Genomic DNA, 20,900 nt, shown 5'->3' with positions numbered 1-20,900 from the left:
AATACTGTAGTTCTATAACTCAAACACTTTACTCATTGTGTTCTGATAAGCAGGGTGGTTTTCATGTAAACAGCACGATAATTCTATGCATTGTGGAAAGCCAGAGCATGAAATGTAAATAGTAAAACCAGCATGTTCTATTGAATGCCTTAAAAATAATCACTTCATTTTGTTTCTTCACTAACAAATCTTTCATCCAATTATAAAAACATGGTACAGGGAGTTTCTCCTTATTTCTGAATGTTTTACTACTCTGGTTGTTCAAAGCTACCTCTTTTGCCATCATGCCAATATGTTACGTTACAAATTACTCTTCCTAAAGACCAAGATCTACAAATTCTTCAGGACCAGAACTTAGCTTAGGTTTTAAATTATATTAAGCTCTAAAGCTCCTGTCTCTCTCTGAGTCTGCATTTAGCCCTTGAGCAAGAGTGGCTTATGAGTAAATTTAGCTTTTATGTGCAAGACTAAGCCTTAATACATTCTTTTTCCACTCTGCTGTCTTTAACTCACAGAAATTGTGTCTATATTTTCTCACTGAAGCTACACATTCCCCCTGATTGTGTTCAGAGCCCTAGGCTTGTGTAACCTTATCACTTAAACAGTTTATGCTTTGTTAGCAATAGACACAAACCTTCAGAGCATCCTTGAGCCACTGCAACACCCTGCAGCTGCCTCAGCTCACAGCTCCCTGGGACACATGGTACCTCTTGGCTTAGAGCCTGCCAGGTGAAGCTCCATAATTTTTCCCTTACAAACATGGAAGCAGGCCAAAACGTCCAGCCTGGGCTTCAGTCAAAGGTGACTTTTTGCAGAACAACCTCTCGCCTTTTTCTCAGGGTCAGCTTTGTGATGCTCCTTCAGAAGCTGTTGGGTTTCTGGTGGCATGGGAAAAGGACAAGAAGATCCTTGGCTGAAAAAGTCCTTGTCTGGTTAATCGCTACAAAGAGCTTTGTTTCTCTTGTATAAGATTTTCAAGCAAAAGCAAGGCAGACACCTTCAGAAATATCTACTTTTATAGTTTATTTCACCAAGTACTGAATTTTATTCAGACATCAACATTTCTGTCCATATGACAGTGAGCCTATAGAAAGGACCAGCTCAAAATGAATATATCACTTAAACAGTGTCCTGAACTGTCCTGCATTACTTCTCAAGACATTAAATTAATCAAATGGTACTTGAATCTCATGCTCCCTAAAGTTCCTTTAAAGATTCTGCTGAAGTTCTTCCTCTTATGCATTATATTTTCCACATTCTGTTATCCCTTTTTCTGACTTTGTCTGGGGAAAGGCTGCTTTTTTGGGCAGCACTGTGGGGCCAACAGAAACCACTGGATTGCTTAAAATATTAGTCTCCTCAGTTTTTCTTGAGTTCTGATACTTGTGCGAGAATTTTTAGAGGACAACTTTTTTTCTTTTTTGACTGTCTGGTTTGATCTGATAATCTCATTCATTAAATTAACAATGTCTTGGAAAAGGTGGCTGAAAAAGCAGTTTGACTGTGGTATGGCAAAGTAAGGTCAGACCATTGATGCAAATAATTCTGTTTCTATTTTCTGAATTTCATACTGCCTGGATTTTTTTATATTGTTAGTGTCCAGAATAATGATCACCAGCTGGAGTCTAAAACCATGATCAGAAGAGCAGCAAACGAGGCAGCAGCCTTAAGGCTGTGCAGCACCTGAAATATATGCTGCAGCTCACTGGCTGAACTATGAACTTATCTACAAGGAATATAGTTTTTAAGTAACCCTGTTTTGGCCTCATTTTTTTTTTCTTGGGTTCCTGGTCATTCTTCAATTCTAAAGACATTTATTAGAAATCAGGGAGGGGATTTTTGCAAAATAAAATTGGTTACAGAGGTACATAGGAAACCATTACACCATTCTTTATTTTCCCATGTGCATTCTCTGGGTTGATTTTTATATTAGTTGCACCACACGTTCCTACATGCTTATACAGATATTAATGCCCCAATTACACAGGACTCAGATCAATACCATCTGGACATTTAAGATACTTAACTGAAGCTCTAATTTGACCTGTGCTGGCTCCATAATCAGTAAAGAGAAGAGGCTTCCCTTGAGAAGCACTTAGGTCACCTAAGATTTGAATTGCTGCTCTTTTTACTGCAGGATGTAGCCCTAAGGTGGGTATTTGATTAAGTCCTTTCAGTTAGAGAGAAGCAGCTCATCAAGTCTGTTGTGTGTCCCCTCTTCTCAAGGCTACAACACTGACTGGGACGGGTTTGTACAGTTCAGGCTTTGTGCAAAGCCCTGTGTGATCAGAGATTTTTGCCTGGAGAATGTGGGTTTACAACCCAGCTATGAAACTATAATAGATGGAAGCAGCTGCTTAGAAAGGGTTTAGTTTTCAATCTGCCAGTGAATTTTCCTTTGGGGGCTTTCCTTGTCATATGTTCCTTGAGAAAATACCGGTGTTTATATTAATGCACGGGATGTTTCTGTTACAATTAATATGGCTGTATAAACTGCCAAGCTGCTGTCTCTGAAAGAAGTTAACACAACACCTCTTATGAATGTTTTTGGTGTTGTTATCTCCTGTTATCTGGTCCTCATTATGTCTAGTTGGTAGGTGACCACTGCCATCTTCCATCCCTGCATTCCCTGAAAATGGTGCCTCTGGGACATTGCAATGCAGGAGATGAAGAATTTTGATAACATTTCTTGAAATCCTATTTTTTCACACCACTTTTATGTTTTCAAAGAAAGAAAAGTGAAAAAAAAATGTATTTTCTTCATGGGACTGCTTGGAGTAGGACCTTGAAGACAGCTATTCATTGGTCTGCTGTGGGTGCTGAGTGTCAAGGTCTGATAGCAAAATGTCAGTGTTTCCAAAGCAGAAGGATTATACCCTTGAATCTTTGGGTATCTATTTATTTAGTGTTCCCCTAGTTTTGCATCCCACTAATACTTGCTTTCTTTGTGAAATTTCCTAATCTGAAATATCTCGCTGGACTTTCACATGGGATCAGAAGTTCAGTTTACTCATATCCCTCTGGGGCCAGCTTCCCTAGTGGACCACATGAATTTGATATCAGAGAGGAAATTGAGAGAGACAAGATATTCTATTGTGATGCCATGCAAGGCTGTATTTCATTTTACATGCATGTTTTTTTTATTTACTTCTGCATTTGAACTGCATCTTCTACTCAACACTGGTTTTTATCCAAAACCAAACAAAACAAAACCTCTCCCCTCATTAAAGATATGTTCCAGTTAAGTCATGACTTATAGAAAAGAATACAAAACACTGGAATTACCAGGCATGCAAAGAAGTGCATGCATAGCACCACTTCCAAACTGAAATATCATAGCATCAGTCTGAAATAATTTACTTCGGGCTCCCCCCTCACATGCATAAACTGAAGTAATGCTAGGAAATGTATTGTCTTTTTGGTGTTGGTTTTCTTTTTGTTCAAATTCAAATGCATGTTCTCTGTTATGTTCTGTCACTGACTTTGGGTGTTTTCCCAGTGTGAGGATCTGAATACAAAAGGAAAAAATTGAAGAGTACTTTAATTTTCTTTCTGTTTAGGGAACCCAACAAGGGCTTCATGAAAAAATGAAGTTTTTCCTATTTGATTTTTTTTTTTACCCTGGGGACAATTCTGTTCTCATTCCTTTCGCATACATCAGGATCATGATCCTTTATTGTATTTGAAATGATCCTAACAGATTATTATAATAACATTTTTATGCTTTCCTAAAAAACGAAAATTGTAATTTGTGACATTTTTTGAACTGTTTTTTTTTTTTTTTTTTTAATTTTTACAACAGCAACAGCTCTACATTGGCTCAGCCACTGGAGTTTCACAGCTTCCTTTGCACCGCTGTGATGTGTATGGAAAAGCTTGTGCTGAGTGTTGCCTTGCAAGGGACCCTTACTGTGCCTGGGATGGCTCCTCCTGCTCACGTTACTTCCCCACTGCCAAGAGGTAGGGACAGTTCTGCATGTCTGCATGGTTTGATATTTGTTTTAACTGATGGTCTCCATATGACCAGAGGGCTTTGGAGATTTTTTAGGGGATGGTTAACTGGAGCCCTTTCTCTTCCAAAGAAAACATCATTGTGGGAGCTACATGCAATATGAAGTCTTGGTTGATTTAAAGTGACCACTGCTACTTCTTGGGCTGGCTTAAAAAGCTCCTGTAAGAAAACATTCAGGCAAGAGTTGTCTCTGAAATTAGCTCCTAACTTTATATTCATTGGTAAACAGCAAAAAGAAAAAAAAATCATTTTCTCTAACATGGGGAGGGCACTCAAAATAAAAACAAAAAATCACTACTTGCCAAAGGAAGTTATCCTACATTTTCATGAATTCTGAGTCAAGAACAATACTTCTAAAATATTTGGACACTGATAGAAACTCGTCTTTTTTAGTGATATATTACATTATTGTTATTATTCAAAAGTATAACTTGTATGTGCTGATGTGTGTCCAGGTGTTGCTGGATCAGACCAACCACTGTTCCACAGTCCCTCTGCACTAAAGGATTCAGAGATGCTAAAGGCTTTGCAATGCAAACATCGGTGGAAAGCTGACTCCCCAAATCAAAAATAAGAGTTTTATTAAAAACTTAAAAGTCTAGTTGCCTGATCTAAAGGTTTAGAGTACTAATTTCTTTGCTTCCTCTTGTCTTTGAAACGCTTTCTCTAACAGTATACAGCTAGTTACTGAAGAGCTCCTGGCTGTTGAAGTAGAAATTAGGAATAACTGAACTGGTAAACATTTGCAAATAGAAGCAGACACTGGTGTAGTTTAAGATTCCCTTGATAAATTGAGTAAAATAATAAAAAAGTGCTCACATTAAATTGAGTATGCCAGACATCTTGCACGTATGAAGAAACAAAGGATACAAGGATTTATATACATAAGAGTTTATATACATGAAATTAATTGTAGCAAATACTTAGTTGAGAGTGTCAGAATGCCAAATTCCAGGTTTTGATCGGTTCTTGAGGGAGATGAAATGTGCTAAAGGGTGAGAAATTGTCACAGACGTTTCAGATGGAAGGAATTAAAATTTTGAGGTTTGCATTACAGTGTATCCTAAACAAATACTGATGACAAAAGCTGCTCATCAGGTTCTATTTTTGCACCAGGAAACAAAGTTAATAGGAGAAAAGCTTTTTATGAAATTCTTTAGAAAATAAAGGACCCATCCCAAGAGAAGAGCCAGTCAATTTTTCTCAGCTACATGGGCTAAATTCTTTATTTTTGCTGGTAGCATGGCAGTTTCTCTGGAAGAGGAAGGAAAGGAGAGGGAACAGTGAGGTTTCCAAGGACAGTCTGAAAGATTGATTTGTTCTGAAAAGTTCTTTAGTATTAGAAATCAATATGATTGAGTATTTTCTCTGAGCCCAAGGTGACAGTAAGATCAGGAGTCACTAAATCACTGTTTTCTGCTACTCTCCATCCCTGGACTTCATCTTTTCTCAGCATTCTGAGCACAAATTCCTACTCCCAGCCAATCTCAAGATCCATAGAGCACATCATTCCTCTGCTTACACTGGTGGAAGAAATAGGGTCCTTGTCCTTATTGTTCCTTTGTTCCTTATCTCTCCAGCTTACTGCTGCAGATGGAGCTCACCTTGCCATCAGGGGTAAAGTGACTGGGACCTCTTACAAGGATTTAGGTGTGGGGGTTACTGGGGCCAAACTGGGTTGCACAGCTACAGGAAAAACTTGGGGTGCAGAATTTACTGTTCTGGAGGCCACTGTGACAGGAAAAGTTAGTGCTGGGAAGCTGGGATCTGACAAATGCGTAGGAAAAAGCTGCTGTCTCTGCCACTTGCCCTCAGTTCTTCCTTGGCAGCAGCAGCAGAGTAGAAGTCTGTGTTACTGGGAGAGAGGATCCTCTGTTCACCTGGTACCTGCAGCACCCATTGCCTCAAGCCAGCTTGGAGTGCATTGATGACAAAATCAGCATTGCTGGAAACAGTTTACATGTCAACATTTTCCTAATAATAAATTCTTGTCATTTTAGGCTCCAGAAATATTGGGAAAATGGATTCCTGAGGCAATTGTACAGATGTTTTATTCATAGTTGGGTTTAGGGTTTGGGTTTTGTTTGTTTCTTTTTTTCTACTTCTTTTTTTTTTTTTTTTTTGGAGATTTTATAAGCCATGATTTTATTTGCTTTTCTTTCTTTGTGCATTTTACAAGTCTAAATGACAGTTCAGAGCTCCTGTAGTGTGACCACTTCACTTTACCCTGTGCAGATGTGTTCTGGTTCATATTTCATAAATCATTGTGTTGATACAATGGCGATATGTGCAACATTTTCCTGAAATCCCAACTAAACATTTCATTCAAACTCCATTAACAGTAATATGAGTCTTTCCACAGTTTTCCTTTTTACAAATTGCATCTATAAATATACTGGTTTAAAATTTAGGAAGGGGTAGCAAAATTTTATGGCTCCTTATATCTTGGGTGTGATTTTGTCATTGGTAATGAGTAATACGAAGATATTGGAAATTATGATTAATACATTTTTTAATCATATATCATTCAGCAGAAGATTCCTTCTTACTAAAGTGTTCTAAGATGTCCTAACTCATAATTCTAAAGAAGTTTTTATTCAGAAAAATATAATAAAATGTTTATCTAACTTTTTTTTTTCTAAAAAGGAAAGCTTTTGCTGTACTTCAGGAAAATAGTTTCAGGTTTAACGTTTCAGTAGCTTTCAGTGGAAAAGAGTATGGTTAAAATCTTTCGGGAAAGAAGGCTCAGCTGTGCAGTTGTGCCTCTGTGAGAACCCTTGGTGTGAGCTGCTGCTGGGCTGTCAGTGAGAGCCTGCAAAGAGGGCTGGTGTGGAGAAGAGACGTGGTCTCTGCTGCAGAACAATGGCTTTTAAAAATGTGGGCTGCTGTCACAAGGGAGGGACCAACAAGGCTTTTTACAAGGCTACTTGACTTTTGCATATCCGTTGCTGGATAACCATAATCTGAAATCACAGCATTGTTCAGCAGCCTAATCCTCTTTGTTCTCCTCTAATTTTGCAAGCCCTCAGGCTTTCTCCGATTCCTAAAGTAAAGTACTCACACTTGAAACACATCTTTGTTTGCCTGGTTCTTTTTCTCTTTCTTTTTCATATGAAGCGCTTTTCTTTGGCTCAGTTGAATTTTGTGTCACAGCTATTTAAACAAAACTAGGAGCAGACAAAGACAGAAAAACACATGCAAAACAAAACTGTATTAAAAAGCTCTCTTCAATGAAATACTACATTTTTTTTAGCACAGATCAACATGTTTTTCAAAAGAGCCAGTAGAATTCAAACTGGGAGAAGAATATACTGAGTTAAAAAGACATTCAATCAAAGGTAGAATTCAGACTCAAGCTACAAAAGAATATAAAAAAAAAATAAATGACATTTCAACATCTTTCTTTTGAAGTTTTTATTTTGTTTTTCCTGAAGACAATTGAGAACAGTTTTGTAAAAGGTTTTATGAGAAATGTTTCAGTGAAACCCATGGTAGCTGAAATGATCTATGTTTTTTAATTTAAATTTTGTAGAAAATACAGCACTTTACCATTCTTTGAAAGGCACCCATCTTAACATTTCATCTATGTAAAAGTTGCTGCAATACTGAAAGTATTCTGAACTTGCACAAATGAGTATTTTGATGCATGTTAAACCCTACGGTTTATATTTTAACGCTTCAGCAGTCCCTCTATCTGTGAATCAAGTAATGAATTTATCTATCACCAGTATTGCCCACACAGTTAAAATCAACTTCATATTTTATTTTATTTGGTATTTATTTAATACTAATAATTAGCATTGAACATTATTTATTTATTTAGTATCTTAGTGCAAGAGGTATTTACCAGTGTCTGAAGACTTCGCCTGTAAGTGTAAAGCCTGAGTCTACAAAATGATAATGATAATATAGTAGTAACAATATTATTTCCTTCCTAGTGTTGTTTAGGTGCACTTGTGGCCTCTGTAATTATAGAAATGTTCCATTTGGTGCTGTTGAGCACTGGGAAGGGCACTGACAGATTTCAATGTGATCTTTGCAGGCGCACCAGACGACAAGACATCAGAAACGGGGACCCACTCACCCACTGCTCAGACCTGCAGCATCACAGTGAGTTATGGGCACCACTCAAGTGCATTTGTATGTAACCTACAGACTCTGCACAGGGTAGGACAGGAAGCATGTGAATGATTTGTTGGTGACAATTGTCTGGAACATCTGCAAAAGATGAATATAATATATCATTATCCCAATTTAGATAGCTTACAATGGCCTGGATCAGACGCTGAAGTCTTTTTTGGGTTTGGTTTTTTGGTTTTTTGGGGGTTTTTTTGTTTTCCTCAAATAAACAGTTTAAGCATTTTAATTTTCCTGCTTCTCTTCCCTGATAATACCATGCCATCACATTAGGCATATTATATCAGAAAAGAATTGTATTTTCTTCATGACATCAAGAAATATGTCCATGTTGCTGTACATAGTTTGCATAAGATGACAATAAAAAAATCAAATTACAAACCAAATGTATTTGTAACCACCTTGGCAAAATATGGAGTGACCTTTATTGTAAGTGTCACACTGAAAGCTCTGAAGATCAGGATGTTCTTGCAGCAGGCATATACCCATGTGCTTTCAGCATGGGTTTTCTTAGATGTATTTTGGTTTGCTTTTTTTGTCAGCTGTTTCATTTTCACAGTGTATTGATCAGTTTCCTTTTCTGACTTGTTTGACTGACAAACTTCTCACAGTTACTGATTTGTTGCCAAACTTTTCAGAAGACCTTCACTCAGAAAATTAAAAATGTCCATTTTGCTGTAAGGGAAGGGAATGCTTAGGCAATGCTTCCCTCTGCTGGAAAAAAGTGATTCCTCATGATTGTGGCACATCTAGAGGAACTTTTCACACAGAATATTCTGAGTTTGAAGGGACCCATTGAGTCCAGCTCTTAACTGAATGGCCCATACAGAGATCCTCATGCCCTAAACCATGATGTTAGTAGCACCATGCTCTAACCAACTGACCTAATCTCAGGGTTAAACCACTGGGAAAACAAGGAGGTGACTGAAAGTGGAGATACCTCAAAATCCTCATGTCCTTCCAGTCCATGTAATAGCAAAAATTATAAATAGTCCTAAATATTACTTTTATGTTAACGATAATTCACTACCAATAGTAATTTTCTCAATCTTTTGAAACTCAGAGCTGACATTATTATGGCTTTTCTTTTTACTTTTGATTGTCAGACTCAGGCCAAGTTACTCAGAGGGAAAAAGGAGTTTTAAAAGTGCATGAATAGACTCTGATCAGTATGTAGTTGTCACATTTTGAGAACTCATGAATGTACAACTAGTTTAGATTTGAGCTAGTCAATTGTGACTAGTAGAAAGGTCACAAATTTCCCATTGCATAATATCAGGTAATACTTACACAGTGAAGATAAGACCATCCTTATATTGGGATTGAGATTTTCAATTCCAGAATAGGAAAGTTTCACCAGGCACTAAACATTGATTTCAATACCGGCAGAAGCATTTCTTAGCTTTACATTTTTATTCTCTGAGTAAAACTGTGAACTGGTCTACTACCACAGGTCTGTTCATTTTAATGTTCTGTAGAAGTCATGAGCCTTTGCTAGCTGTGCTTTATACAACTGTAGGTTTTTTCTTTATTTTCACAGATGCAAAAAGCATTTCAAAACACTTCAGGTTTATGTCCTCCCATATTTGGTAAACATATTTGTCTGAAAAAGGTACTTTCTGTCCAAAGAGAAGAGAGTATTCCAGTTTCACAGCAGTACAGAAATGCAGTTTTTTCCCTGATACAGTCATGAGAGCTCCAGGTCTGGACAAAGTTATATGGTACACCTGATCAAAATGAGTTTTAGTACAGCTTTGCCAAAATGAGCAGAGCAAATATGAAACAAGATAAGACAGCATTAGAGGGATCAGTACATTACAGAAAATAGTGAGGGAATGCAGTTCTGGATTCTAGACATCTAGATATCTAGAAGGATACACAGTCATAATACTTAATGAATGGTTTAGATTGGTCTGAAAAGAAATTTTCTCTAAATCACTTGAGTTGTAACATCTATATTTACTTGTCATTTACTGTGTTCATACATAGTACAGATGACTTCATGGCCTATAAATTTCCTATGCCAACTTATGCTGAGTTTTTTCCTTATTTGTGACCAATAGTTCCCTGTACAACAGATGAAGAATTGGTTTTGTCTATAACCAAAAAAAGCTTAAGATTAATTTCTTTTACTACTTGTCTACAGATGCATTTAGGAAGTTCCAATTGATTCTCCATGTGAACCAACAAAACCATGAAAAAAGAATATTGTCTTAATGTATATCTTTTAAGGACATTGCAGAAACCAACTTTGCAATCTGTCTGAAGCAATAATATTTTTAATAAAGTTTATGTAGTGTTTTCAGCTGCTCTTCGGTGCAAATGTGTAAGTATAAAATGACTGCACAGCAATATTAGAGAGAGCTGAGGAGCCTTCACTGTACAACTGCCCAGACATTATTGTTTAAATCTAAAAGTGTGGTCACCCTTGTGGCAGCTAAACGAGAATGTTACATAAAGTGTAACATACTAGAGCTATCAAGAAATAATAAAGTTTGGGGTTTTCTGAAGAAGAACTTGTTAAAGGAGAGGTGGGGTTTTTTTTTTAACATGATTCATCCCAGAGGAAGTTCAAAGAATCACTCTGAATTAAACTGTATTGTGAGATTCATTCATCTGCAGAGCAATCTTGGTACAAGTACTTAGCCTTTCATACCTCTTCAGTTATGTCACAAATTATGTACTTAAAGGATATTTATCAGGGTAGTAAACTGATACTGCTGTTGGGTTCATTTTGGGAATTACTGCTTTCAGGCAGGATTTTGGGCTGAATTTCATTACCAACTTCTATAATTTTCTAATTCCTCCAGCTGCTTTTCTGAACTTCTCAGACTTTCATTCTTCCATCCAGTCTCTTCGTCTTCTCAGTCCCAAAGCTTCACTCTGATCCTGTGATTGCTTACTTATTGCATCATTGCTTACTTTCTTGCACTCCATGTGCTCAATATTTTGTGAACTTCACAGACATTTCTGGACCTGCCTTCTGCTCCTTCAAATCATGGAAATGGAAATTGAAGGCTCTCTAAAAGGCTTCCTCTCTCATTGTGTGTCTGTCACTCATATTGTGTTTTCTGTAGCTGTGAAAAAATGTAAAGAGGACTTCACCCACTTTTCATGGTGTTCTCTAACACACTAGAATATCATAGACCAGATCCAAGGAAACAGAAATTTAAAATGGTGCCAGAGTGCACATTTTCTAATAAAACTCATTACTAGATTCTCAGATACTAAGAAAGTTTTCCAGCATAAACTTCTCTACATACTTAAAAATATTCTGCTGCTCCTGGGCCACAGGACTTTTACAAAAGAAATACCTGGTTCTGTACTTTTTACCAATATTTATGATTTAGAAAACTGCCTGCCCTGGATCTAATGAGAACAGTGTAACATGTGCTCTGCCCCTGTGTAATTCACTTAACTAAGCCATGTTCAGGAAAATATAATGAAGTGGAGCTGCAAGCCCCCTAATGAGTAATCTGCTGGTTAAATCATCCTTTTAGGTTGCTGAAGATGAGGACCCACAGTTCACTTAGGCTTAGAAATTTGGCTTGACATTCCTACTCCCAATGCAAATATCCAAACTATGGGATTGCTGTTGTTGGAGATGGGAGCCTGGGAATTGAGGAACTGAGACAGAGCGTGCATCCTAGGGTGGAATCTCTGTGTTTCCATTCTTTATTATGGAAGCCTGTAAATCACTGTTTCCCAGAAACACATCACTGGAGCAGTAACATATGTGTCCCAGGCTGTAAAAGGGAATATTTTCTACTGTCTTATGCTGAAGGCCTGTATGTGCTGTCTGTTGTGGATCCCAGTTCAGATATCAAACAGCTTTTCTCTGCATGAGGATATCTGGCTGCCTGTTCAATCATGTGAATTTTGTTCCTTAAGTAGAGCATCTGGCTTGAAACAGAGGAGTTCAGTACATCAGCCATTCACAGTGTTAAATCTGGACCCATCAGTTACCATTTCCAATCTTTATCTTATCACTTCTAACTTTATTCAGTCAATATTTTCACATACTTCAGTTCTTCTGTTTCAATAAATTCACCTGTGCTCCATCCACCTCACCACCTTGGCTATATTCTATTACAGCTGTTTTACCTTTCTTTTGCTCCTTTGTTTCTAATTCACGCCTTCACTGCTCCCTATCTTCCTGACCCACAGCTGTACTGACATTCTTCACAGGAATATGGTTTATGAGAGATGTCATAAAAGTTTTTTCACTCAGTTTTTAATAGAACACCCCATTCACTTGGTTAAAAGGTCCACAATCCAGCAGAGAAGGGCAAGCAAACCCATTTCCTATTTGTTTAGTGTTAATAGGCCATCTGATGTTTTATGAGAACTGGGCAAGCACCATTCTGCTCCACATCCCTTTTGCCATCCTCTCCCAGGCTGAAAGTCATTATTGAAAGTCACATGTGATTCTGTATCAGCATAAGTCAGGAGCTCAATTTTACTTTTACCTTTGTCACGGCCATCTAACAAACAGCCTGTGTTTGCTAAACAACATGGTCAGTAGAACAAAGGCAGAGTTGGGAGCTAACAAAACTTGACAAAGGATTTCTCTTTAAATAGGGTTTTAAATAGACATAATTTTCCTGTTAAAGCATATCAAAACAGTGCTAAAAATGTGAAAAACTTTTCAAACATGAAAAATGGAAAGAAAGACAAAGAATGGCAAAGACTCGGGATACCCCATGAGATCAACACAGTGTTCAACAGCCTACCCACCCCTTCCTCCTCATCTACTCTTCAGGATTACTGTTCTGTTGTCACTTAAGTCCATACCAGCATTTCAAAGAGCTAAGGTGGAGAGTTGAAACATGATGCCTGAAAGCCTCTGTGGTATTGGAGAAGAATCAAATACCATATAAGTCCTATAGCTATGTGATATTTCCCGCAAGTTGATTAATATCTTGAAACATTGTTGTTACAAAAGGAAGTAATTTATTTAACTTTCTTTTTCCCCTCCCATAATGTCTGGTTTATTAACCTCCTTACATTTCCATAAATTATATCAGTATGAGAGGAAATGATTAATTGAAGATCGTTTCCTCAAAAACATTATTCCTGATCATTAACAGTTTCAGCAAACTGCAGTGCCATATAATCTAAAAACATTATTCTACTTTTAAATAGCCTCATGTTTTATTACTTTGCTCTAAAGTATTATGACCATAGAGCCCAGGAGGCATCATTACAAACATTCTGCAACTACACCCTGAGTTTTCTCGTTGCATACAGTTTGCTATTAAAAATTCCAGTCATGTCCTAGATGTTTTCCTTGATGAATAATAATGAGGCTTACAAAAAATTTCACTATTAAATTCATTAACTTCACATATTGAGATGTTAACAGCTGGTAGGATTTAAAATACAATTTAAAAAAACCAAACAAAACAATAAACTAAAAACATACCATGGGTCCTTACAAAGATAGAGGTGTTGATGGAGATTTTTCAAACAGTATACTAATATGGGGAATTTTTTTTTTAAGTTTTTATCTTTAAACACTTTAAAGAAGTCCAAATTCTAAAAAAAAATTACATAGCAATTAAGGGTTATTAAGTTTCATGGGATTTTTTTTTTCTTTTTTTTTTCATGCTTTGCAGATAACCCAAGTGGTCAGGTCCTGGAGGAGAAGATTATCTATGGAGTAGAGAACAGCAGCACTTTCCTTGAGTGCAGCCCGAAATCTCAGCGTGCTGTAATCTACTGGCAATTCCAGAAGCAAAACGATGATCGCAAAGAAGAGGTACAGTAGAAAAAGAAAAACAAAGAGATGCAACTAATTTTCTCTGTAAAGGTAGACTTCAGTCTGAGTCCTTCCCAGAATAATTTTAGTTGAGCAGAATTTTTCTGTAATATATGATTTCCATTGTTCTTCAGCATATTCTCACTCTTATTACCATAAAATCCTCTAAGGTCCTTAATAGGTTTTACAGATTGTTACAGCAGAAAGCATTCATATCCTCCCCTTGCTCAGACTCCCTGCAAAACACACTGGTTTGCATCAGAGATCCCAGAAAAAAAGCTAGAATTCCATCTAACTGTCACCTGAAACATCACACAAAGATTATCCCAATTTAAATATCACAAGGCCTTAAAATTGCCTTTGAAAAAAAGCTTAACTGCTTTCCCCTGATCATATTGTTTGACTGAAGCACACACTGGCAGGAGCATCCCATGTGCTGCATGCTCTGAGACTTCACTGCAGACAACAGAGTCTGAATGAAGAACTGAGAACTGTAGTGGACACAAGAGTATGGAAACTTTTCTTTTCACCAAAAGCAGTATTCAGAGAGGCTGAAACACTTATTTCCCTGTTTGTATTACACTAAGCTGATACTTTTTCTCCTTTTCTTGTCACTGGCATTCTTATATTATTAATCATCCAAGTGTTCAAGTTGTATCAAGCCAGGTCACAAACATCTTAGGAGAACAGTCTACTCTGGTAGGTACTGAGGTCAAGCTAGGGAACAAAAACTGTTTTGTTGCCTTGAAGTATTTGTAAGTATACATACATATATTTAAAGCATGTTCAGAATCATTACATTAGCTGCTTTAAATATTTTTGTTTTGTTGGAATAAGTAGTAAATTATTAAGAATTTATACTTGGTGAGAGAACAGCAAACAGGTCTGTGCCTTTTCTGTCTACAGCAACATGTGCATTCAGAGAATGAAGTTCCATTGTAGATATGAATTAATTCAGGAAAAAAACCCCCTGTATTTTAAACTGTTGCTTTTTGAATAGTAAAATTTTTAGATTTGATCCTTAGTTGCTTGTTTGTAAATTTTCCACTTAGGCAGAACCCACTACTATGCATGAGGGTTTTTGTAATAAGGAACAACAGGAAGACAAAGAACCTTTCCTGCAAATGGACCTAGATTTGACTAACAGATAACAGATACTAACCTCAGTAATACAGCCAAATGAATCCATGTTTACTCCGCTGATTACAGGCTCAGATCTTCTGTAATCTTTCCAGCAACTCCATCTGACATTGTTGAAACAGATCTTTGTTCATCAGCAGTAGTTACTAAGGAGTAAATTCCTATTTCCCCAAACTCTTGGCATTATATCAGTTTTTTCAAAATATTTGAGCCTTTCATGGTAACAGATGACTGGCAAAGGGTTTTCCATTTTTGTGGGTTTGGGCATTCTTGGCCAGTTAAAAGGAGCAGTAATAAAGAAGTAGCATGGTTAGAGGATAATGTAGCACATGCGTGAAAAATAACCATTGAAATGACCACTTTTTCCCAATACAGATAAAAGTGGGTGACCACATGATCCGGACAGAACAGGGCCTGTTGCTACGCAGCCTTCACCGGAGGGACTCTGGTGTTTATTTCTGCCATGCTGTGGAGCACGGCTTCATGCAGACCCTGCTCAAGGTGACCCTCGAGGTCATCGACAACGACCACCTGGAAGAGCTGCTCCACAAAGAAGAGGATGGTGACGGCTCCAAGATCAAGGATGCCACCAACAGCATGACCCCCAGCCAGAAGATCTGGTACAGAGACTTCATGCAGCTGATCAACCACCCCAATCTCAACTCCATGGATGAGTTCTGTGAGCAGGTTTGGAAAAGAGACCGCAAACAGCGCCGGCAGCGGCCTGCCAACGCGCAGGTGAACACAAATAAGTGGAAGCACCTACAAGAGAATAAAAAAGGTAGAAACAGGAGGACCCATGAATTTGAGAGGGCACCACGTAGTGTCTGAGCTACATTACCTCTAGGAACCTCATCCAAGTAGAAACTTGTATAGACAGATAACTGGAAAAAAATGCAATATTCATGAACCTTTTCATGGCATTATGTGGATGTTTACAAGAGTGGAAAGTTCAAACAATTTCCACTAGGTTTAAATAAAATCCATTTCTAATTTTCCTTGCAAGTCCTTCCTCTCTGCTCTGATTCTAAGACCAGAAAGACCAGAGTTTCAAGGATGATAACTCACCTGGACCTAGGTTACTGCTCAAAAACTTCTGCAAGTATTCAGCAGACAAGTTTTGCTTTCTCTTTTGATGGAGATATAAAGAAAATAGTGTATTTCATGCTGTCATCTTACAGGAAAGAAAAACAAGCCCCACCTTTCATCATCAGCACTACCACTTCTAGACTTATATAAAACTGCATGAACTCATTAAGCTGATGAACGTCGAAACACGTGATTGGACACAAGGATTTTGTTCTTGTTTTGTCTACCAGTTCTCCTGTTTATATGTGCTAGAAGAGGAAAAACAACACTGAATGAGATTGATTGTGGGAATCTGAACAACATAAGCCATCCATCATCTGGAAGAAAAAAATGTGGAGTACACTGGGCTACTACTGATGACTTCTTTCAGCTTTGATCTAAAGATGTATTTTATTAAAAGTATAATTTAAATGTACCATGAAAAAATATGCAGCAAACATTAGCTCCTTTCTAAAATAGATTAGACTTTTTGTCTTAGAAATATTGTACTTTCTAATTATTGGTTTAGAGGAAAAAAGACAACTTCCAATTATGACTGCTTTACTCTTTTGTTTGGGAAAACTTCCAGGGGAGCTGGTCACACTGCAGTTAGCCTCCTCCCCTGTCAATAATCTATATGACATGTAACTTCAAAGCAATTTTAAACTAAGCTATTTTAACATGAAAGTCACTGTATAGCATGGAAGTATTCTGCATTCTGTTTTTCTAAGTATGGTATTTGAAATTATTCAACTTGTTAATACCTTGCTATAGACTGAACCAATGAAGAGGAGAGCATTGATTTTCAGTTGTATATTTTTTTTAATTAAAAAAAAACAAATAGCATTAAAATACCCTCTGCTAATTACACTCTTGCTTTCTTGGTTCATATTTGTGAATGCTAATATTTAAATACTGATGCTCATAGACTGTCATATACCCATGAGCAAAGCTCACATTCAGTTTAAGGAGTTGTGTTCCCAGCTCTGTGGTAGAGATTTGTCCACACTACTGACTCTCAGTGCTCTGTTCTTTCTGTGGGCCAGATCACCAAAATGCACAGAAACAGCACTAGGCCACCTAAATAACAACCCCAAAGCCAGGTCCCCATTTTAAGACCTGAGGGACAATTTTACCTGTGGGTGAAATCTGCTGAAGTAGTAAATAGGTGACGTTCAGCTTAAAGACTAGTTTATGCTAACAGAAAATTTGGTCCTGCACTTCTGTATTATTCTATATACAGAAGAGCAACAGAGTAAAACAGACAATGTACTTGCATCATGAGTGTCAGTTTAGGGTTATAAGTAGTGGATTGATTCACCTCAGCACAGATGTGCCTTTGGTCCCCAGTTCTATGGTGTCCAGTTCTTTTGAGATCATCTTTCTCCAGCCTCCCATATTTTATCTTGGTAGAGTCTGTAAATGACATAATTTCAAGTAATGTCATTGTGGGGAAAATTACTAGAACAAAATCCTTACCTTGCTAAAGGAGCTTTTATATAAAAGTGTGTCTGCACTGATGACTGATCTGTTTTGTTGTTATTCACTCTGTGGTATTTAATTTATCAATTTATTGCTACACTATCAACCAGCCTTATCAGATAGAATATAACACAACTGCTGTGACAGCATCTCTCGCAATGTGCCCCAGCCTCCTTGCCACTCACTAACTCAAGTATCCTTCTGCTTAGTGAAGCCTTGGCTTCTTGCCTATTGGATTAGAAATTGGATTTTCACTAACAGCTGAGTTACTTCAGTCCCCTTTGAATTCTTTGGAGGGGATGAACTTGCAGGATTCTTTTGTCATTTAATTCTTCGGGAAAAAAGTCATTGAATAGGCTAGGACAAGGCTGTAGGGCCATGATTTAAGAAAGCACTTGGGAATTTGTTTTTAAAGCAGCTTTAAGTCTCTCTTATGCTTAACCTGACTCTTGTGAACTTCAGTATGCTGGTAAATTCCCATTATTGCATGATGTGCTGAACATGGATGAATTAAAACATATGTTCGACTATGTACTTTTCTGTACAGAAGTATTCATTTTTCAGCTCAGTTTATGGTTAATTTCTGAGCACTGTTGTCAGATGAATTATTTAATTTTAATCACAGAACATTCTTTAGCCTTTTGTAAAGGGCTGTTTTCTACTATCTAGTTACTACAATACTCTTTCTTACAAAAGGAAACAGTTTTAAAATAAACCTCAGAGAATTCAGTGGGAAAATTTCAGATTGATTTCAATAGACCCCAAATCACTTTGATTCCTTTTTTACAGATTCATGGAATTGCTATGTAACTTTTTTTTCTTCCATGTTCAGAGCAACTGGTTCTATAGAAACTCCTCAAAAAAAAAAAAGAAACAAAACCATCCTCTTTTACAATGCCTGAAGAGTAAACATATTAAATAAAATCAGAATTCCAAGATATGTTTTTCTATACTGAGAAAGATAATCTGTGGGAACAAAATTACGGAAGTTGCAGCATTTTTACCCTGACCTGGCAGTCTCATTGAACAATTGATATGATCATATCTTACAAACTTCAGCCCAGTCCTCACTGACATGAGTAGTCTTGTTTAAGTTTTTGTATTTGTTTATATAAAGAAGAGGGCAAAAGATCAAGCCAACAGTGGAAATTTTTGATTTTTTAGGTTCATGTTATGGTCAAGTTAAAGCAACATTTAATACTGATGTGAACTTCTTTTCAAAAAGCCTAGGCCTTAATGAATTAATGTATAGAAAGATGCCCTGCAGCTTCAGTAAGATTCATATCCCCATTTATGTCATTATTGTTAAAAGCAACATAAAGTTTGAAAATAAAGATTAAAATGGTATTTCTGTAAATGGCCAATAAAACCCCTTAAACCTCTAGTTACAGACTTTAGAAGTAAGTAAAAAGTTGTGTTTAAGCTGGAGAGAAATAAAGGATTTAATTTATAACCAGAAAGATCTATTTTCATTGTTTTAAGGTATCCATCTGCAAGGAACAAAAATATATTTAATCTTATTCTTATACTCTTTGCACTTGCACAGATCACTGAAATGGGAATTCGTTCTATGGCTCCTAAAAACTGTATGGTTATGTTAAACTATAATATCAAACTGAGAAAACATGCATCTTTGCAAAACAAAGTTAAATCTTCATGACCCAATAAAGTCACTATGTAAAAAAAATTAAATTAAATGCATGTGAATGCGCATTTACTGTTCCTTTTTATGTATTATTTAGTGAATATCAATGGTATGTGTTTAATAGTTCAGTTTTTGCTACCTACACATTAGTCAAAAGAGATGTAAATATTTTTGACTAGGTAAGGAGGTACAGTGTAAAGTACTGTTATCTAGAGGTACTCCATTTCGGTGTGTTCAGCAAAATACTAAAATGCAAGATTTTGCCACACAGGTGATAAGGTGGTTTATTTGCTATACCAGTGTCTGAGTTGTGTGCTTGTTCTTTAAACACATTCCTCACTGGGTAGTAAATAATTCCACTTCTGTATTTATCACTTCAATTCAGATGGGAACTAGAAAACTGGAGAGAAAGTGTAATGAAACTGCTGCTGTAAATTATTTCTTTTAGCATGTATTCAGTTGTTAAATAAACATTTCTTCCAAATATTTGAAGTTCAGTGTCTTGACTGTTTACACGGAAATGTGCCCTGTAACCTTCATGAGCATATGGAGTGCATTGTTGCCAATATAATGCTATCAATGTGTATGAGTTCTGTTTATTAGGCCAGAAGGATTGCTATTAGTATTAGTGGCATTTTTTGTTTCTTTTTTTGAAGGCTACAAACTAATAAGCCTGAAATGAAAGGCATGAACTTATCTTCAGCCTATCTTTTGGCACAGCTGCTGAGCTTGTGCAGATAAAGCCACACATATACACACACCCCCACTCTCCACTCTGCCCATGAACCAAACTGTAAATCAGCCTGGAAGCCGTGTGAATATGAGCAAGTTGCTGTACTTGATGAAATTTCACTCTGTGCAATGCTAATGGCTCAGGACAGCTATGCTGCTTCCCTTTGGAAACTTGCACAGACAGCAAGTGGAATAAATCAGGTTCTGTCTGTTACCAACGTACTCTTGTATCCTTAGGTAAACTTAGCAGCTGTTTGGAAGTGCTTAGGGGCTCCATCTAAAAGTAATATGCTGTTGCACTAAGCATTGTGCAAACAGCTAGTAAGACAAATGGCTGTTCTGGAAAGCATGAAGTTTAAATACACTAGACAAGGAGTGGAGGAAGGAAAGTATCATTATTTCTATTTGGCACATACAGAACTGAAGAATCAACCAGTAGTACTGAGCTGTCACTAATCCATTCAGCCTCACCATGCTCCTTCCTGTAGAGCAAGGATAATAGAGGAGTCTAGTTCAAAAGGATGCTGTAAGGGAATTTTATGGCTACTGCTGTTTTCTGAAATTGCAAATAAGCCTTCAGCAGCAGCCAAGCGACTCAGTGGGTCACAAAAGATGCTGCAAATACAAAAAGGACAAAATTAATATCACGAGCCATGAATCTGCTAATTGCAAAAGCAATAACATTGTATTTCTGTGACCAGTGCATAGCTTAGAAATTCAAAGGAAGAGCCTTGTTTCTGGATGCAGCCACACTGTGTCCTTTGCTAGAACTCCCTGCAGAGCACAGCTGAGTGTCCTCTGTTACTACTCTATACATTGCCAGGACCTACATACAATACCCAGCGGCCACCTTCAATGACAATGAGTGGGAAGAAAGAAGAAATATTTAAGATATAATGCATATATGTTCTTATATATAAATG

The 20,900-nt window shown here is 37.1% G+C and overlaps 1 protein-coding gene across 1 annotated transcript in view; it reads left to right on the top strand.

Moving 5' to 3' along the window:
- SEMA3A (semaphorin 3A) overlaps positions 1-19,668 on the top strand; it is a 165,330-nt gene extending 145,662 nt beyond the window's left edge. Inside the window, exons 14-17 of the mRNA XM_058806151.1 lie at positions 3,803-3,960; positions 8,055-8,122; positions 13,768-13,910; positions 15,426-19,668. Coding sequence (XP_058662134.1) covers positions 3,803-3,960; positions 8,055-8,122; positions 13,768-13,910; positions 15,426-15,881 — 825 coding nt within the window. The 3' untranslated portion in view covers positions 15,882-19,668. The remainder of the gene's footprint in view (positions 1-3,802; positions 3,961-8,054; positions 8,123-13,767; positions 13,911-15,425) is intronic.
- The last annotated feature ends 1,232 nt before the right edge of the window (positions 19,669-20,900 follow it).

The sequence above is a fragment of the Ammospiza caudacuta genome, chromosome 5, assembly GCF_027887145.1.
Source record: "Ammospiza caudacuta isolate bAmmCau1 chromosome 5, bAmmCau1.pri, whole genome shotgun sequence".
NCBI lineage: Eukaryota > Metazoa > Chordata > Aves > Passeriformes > Passerellidae > Ammospiza > Ammospiza caudacuta.
The sequence above is the reverse complement of the archived record's forward strand: the minus strand, read 5'-3'. Positions and strand labels throughout refer to the sequence as shown.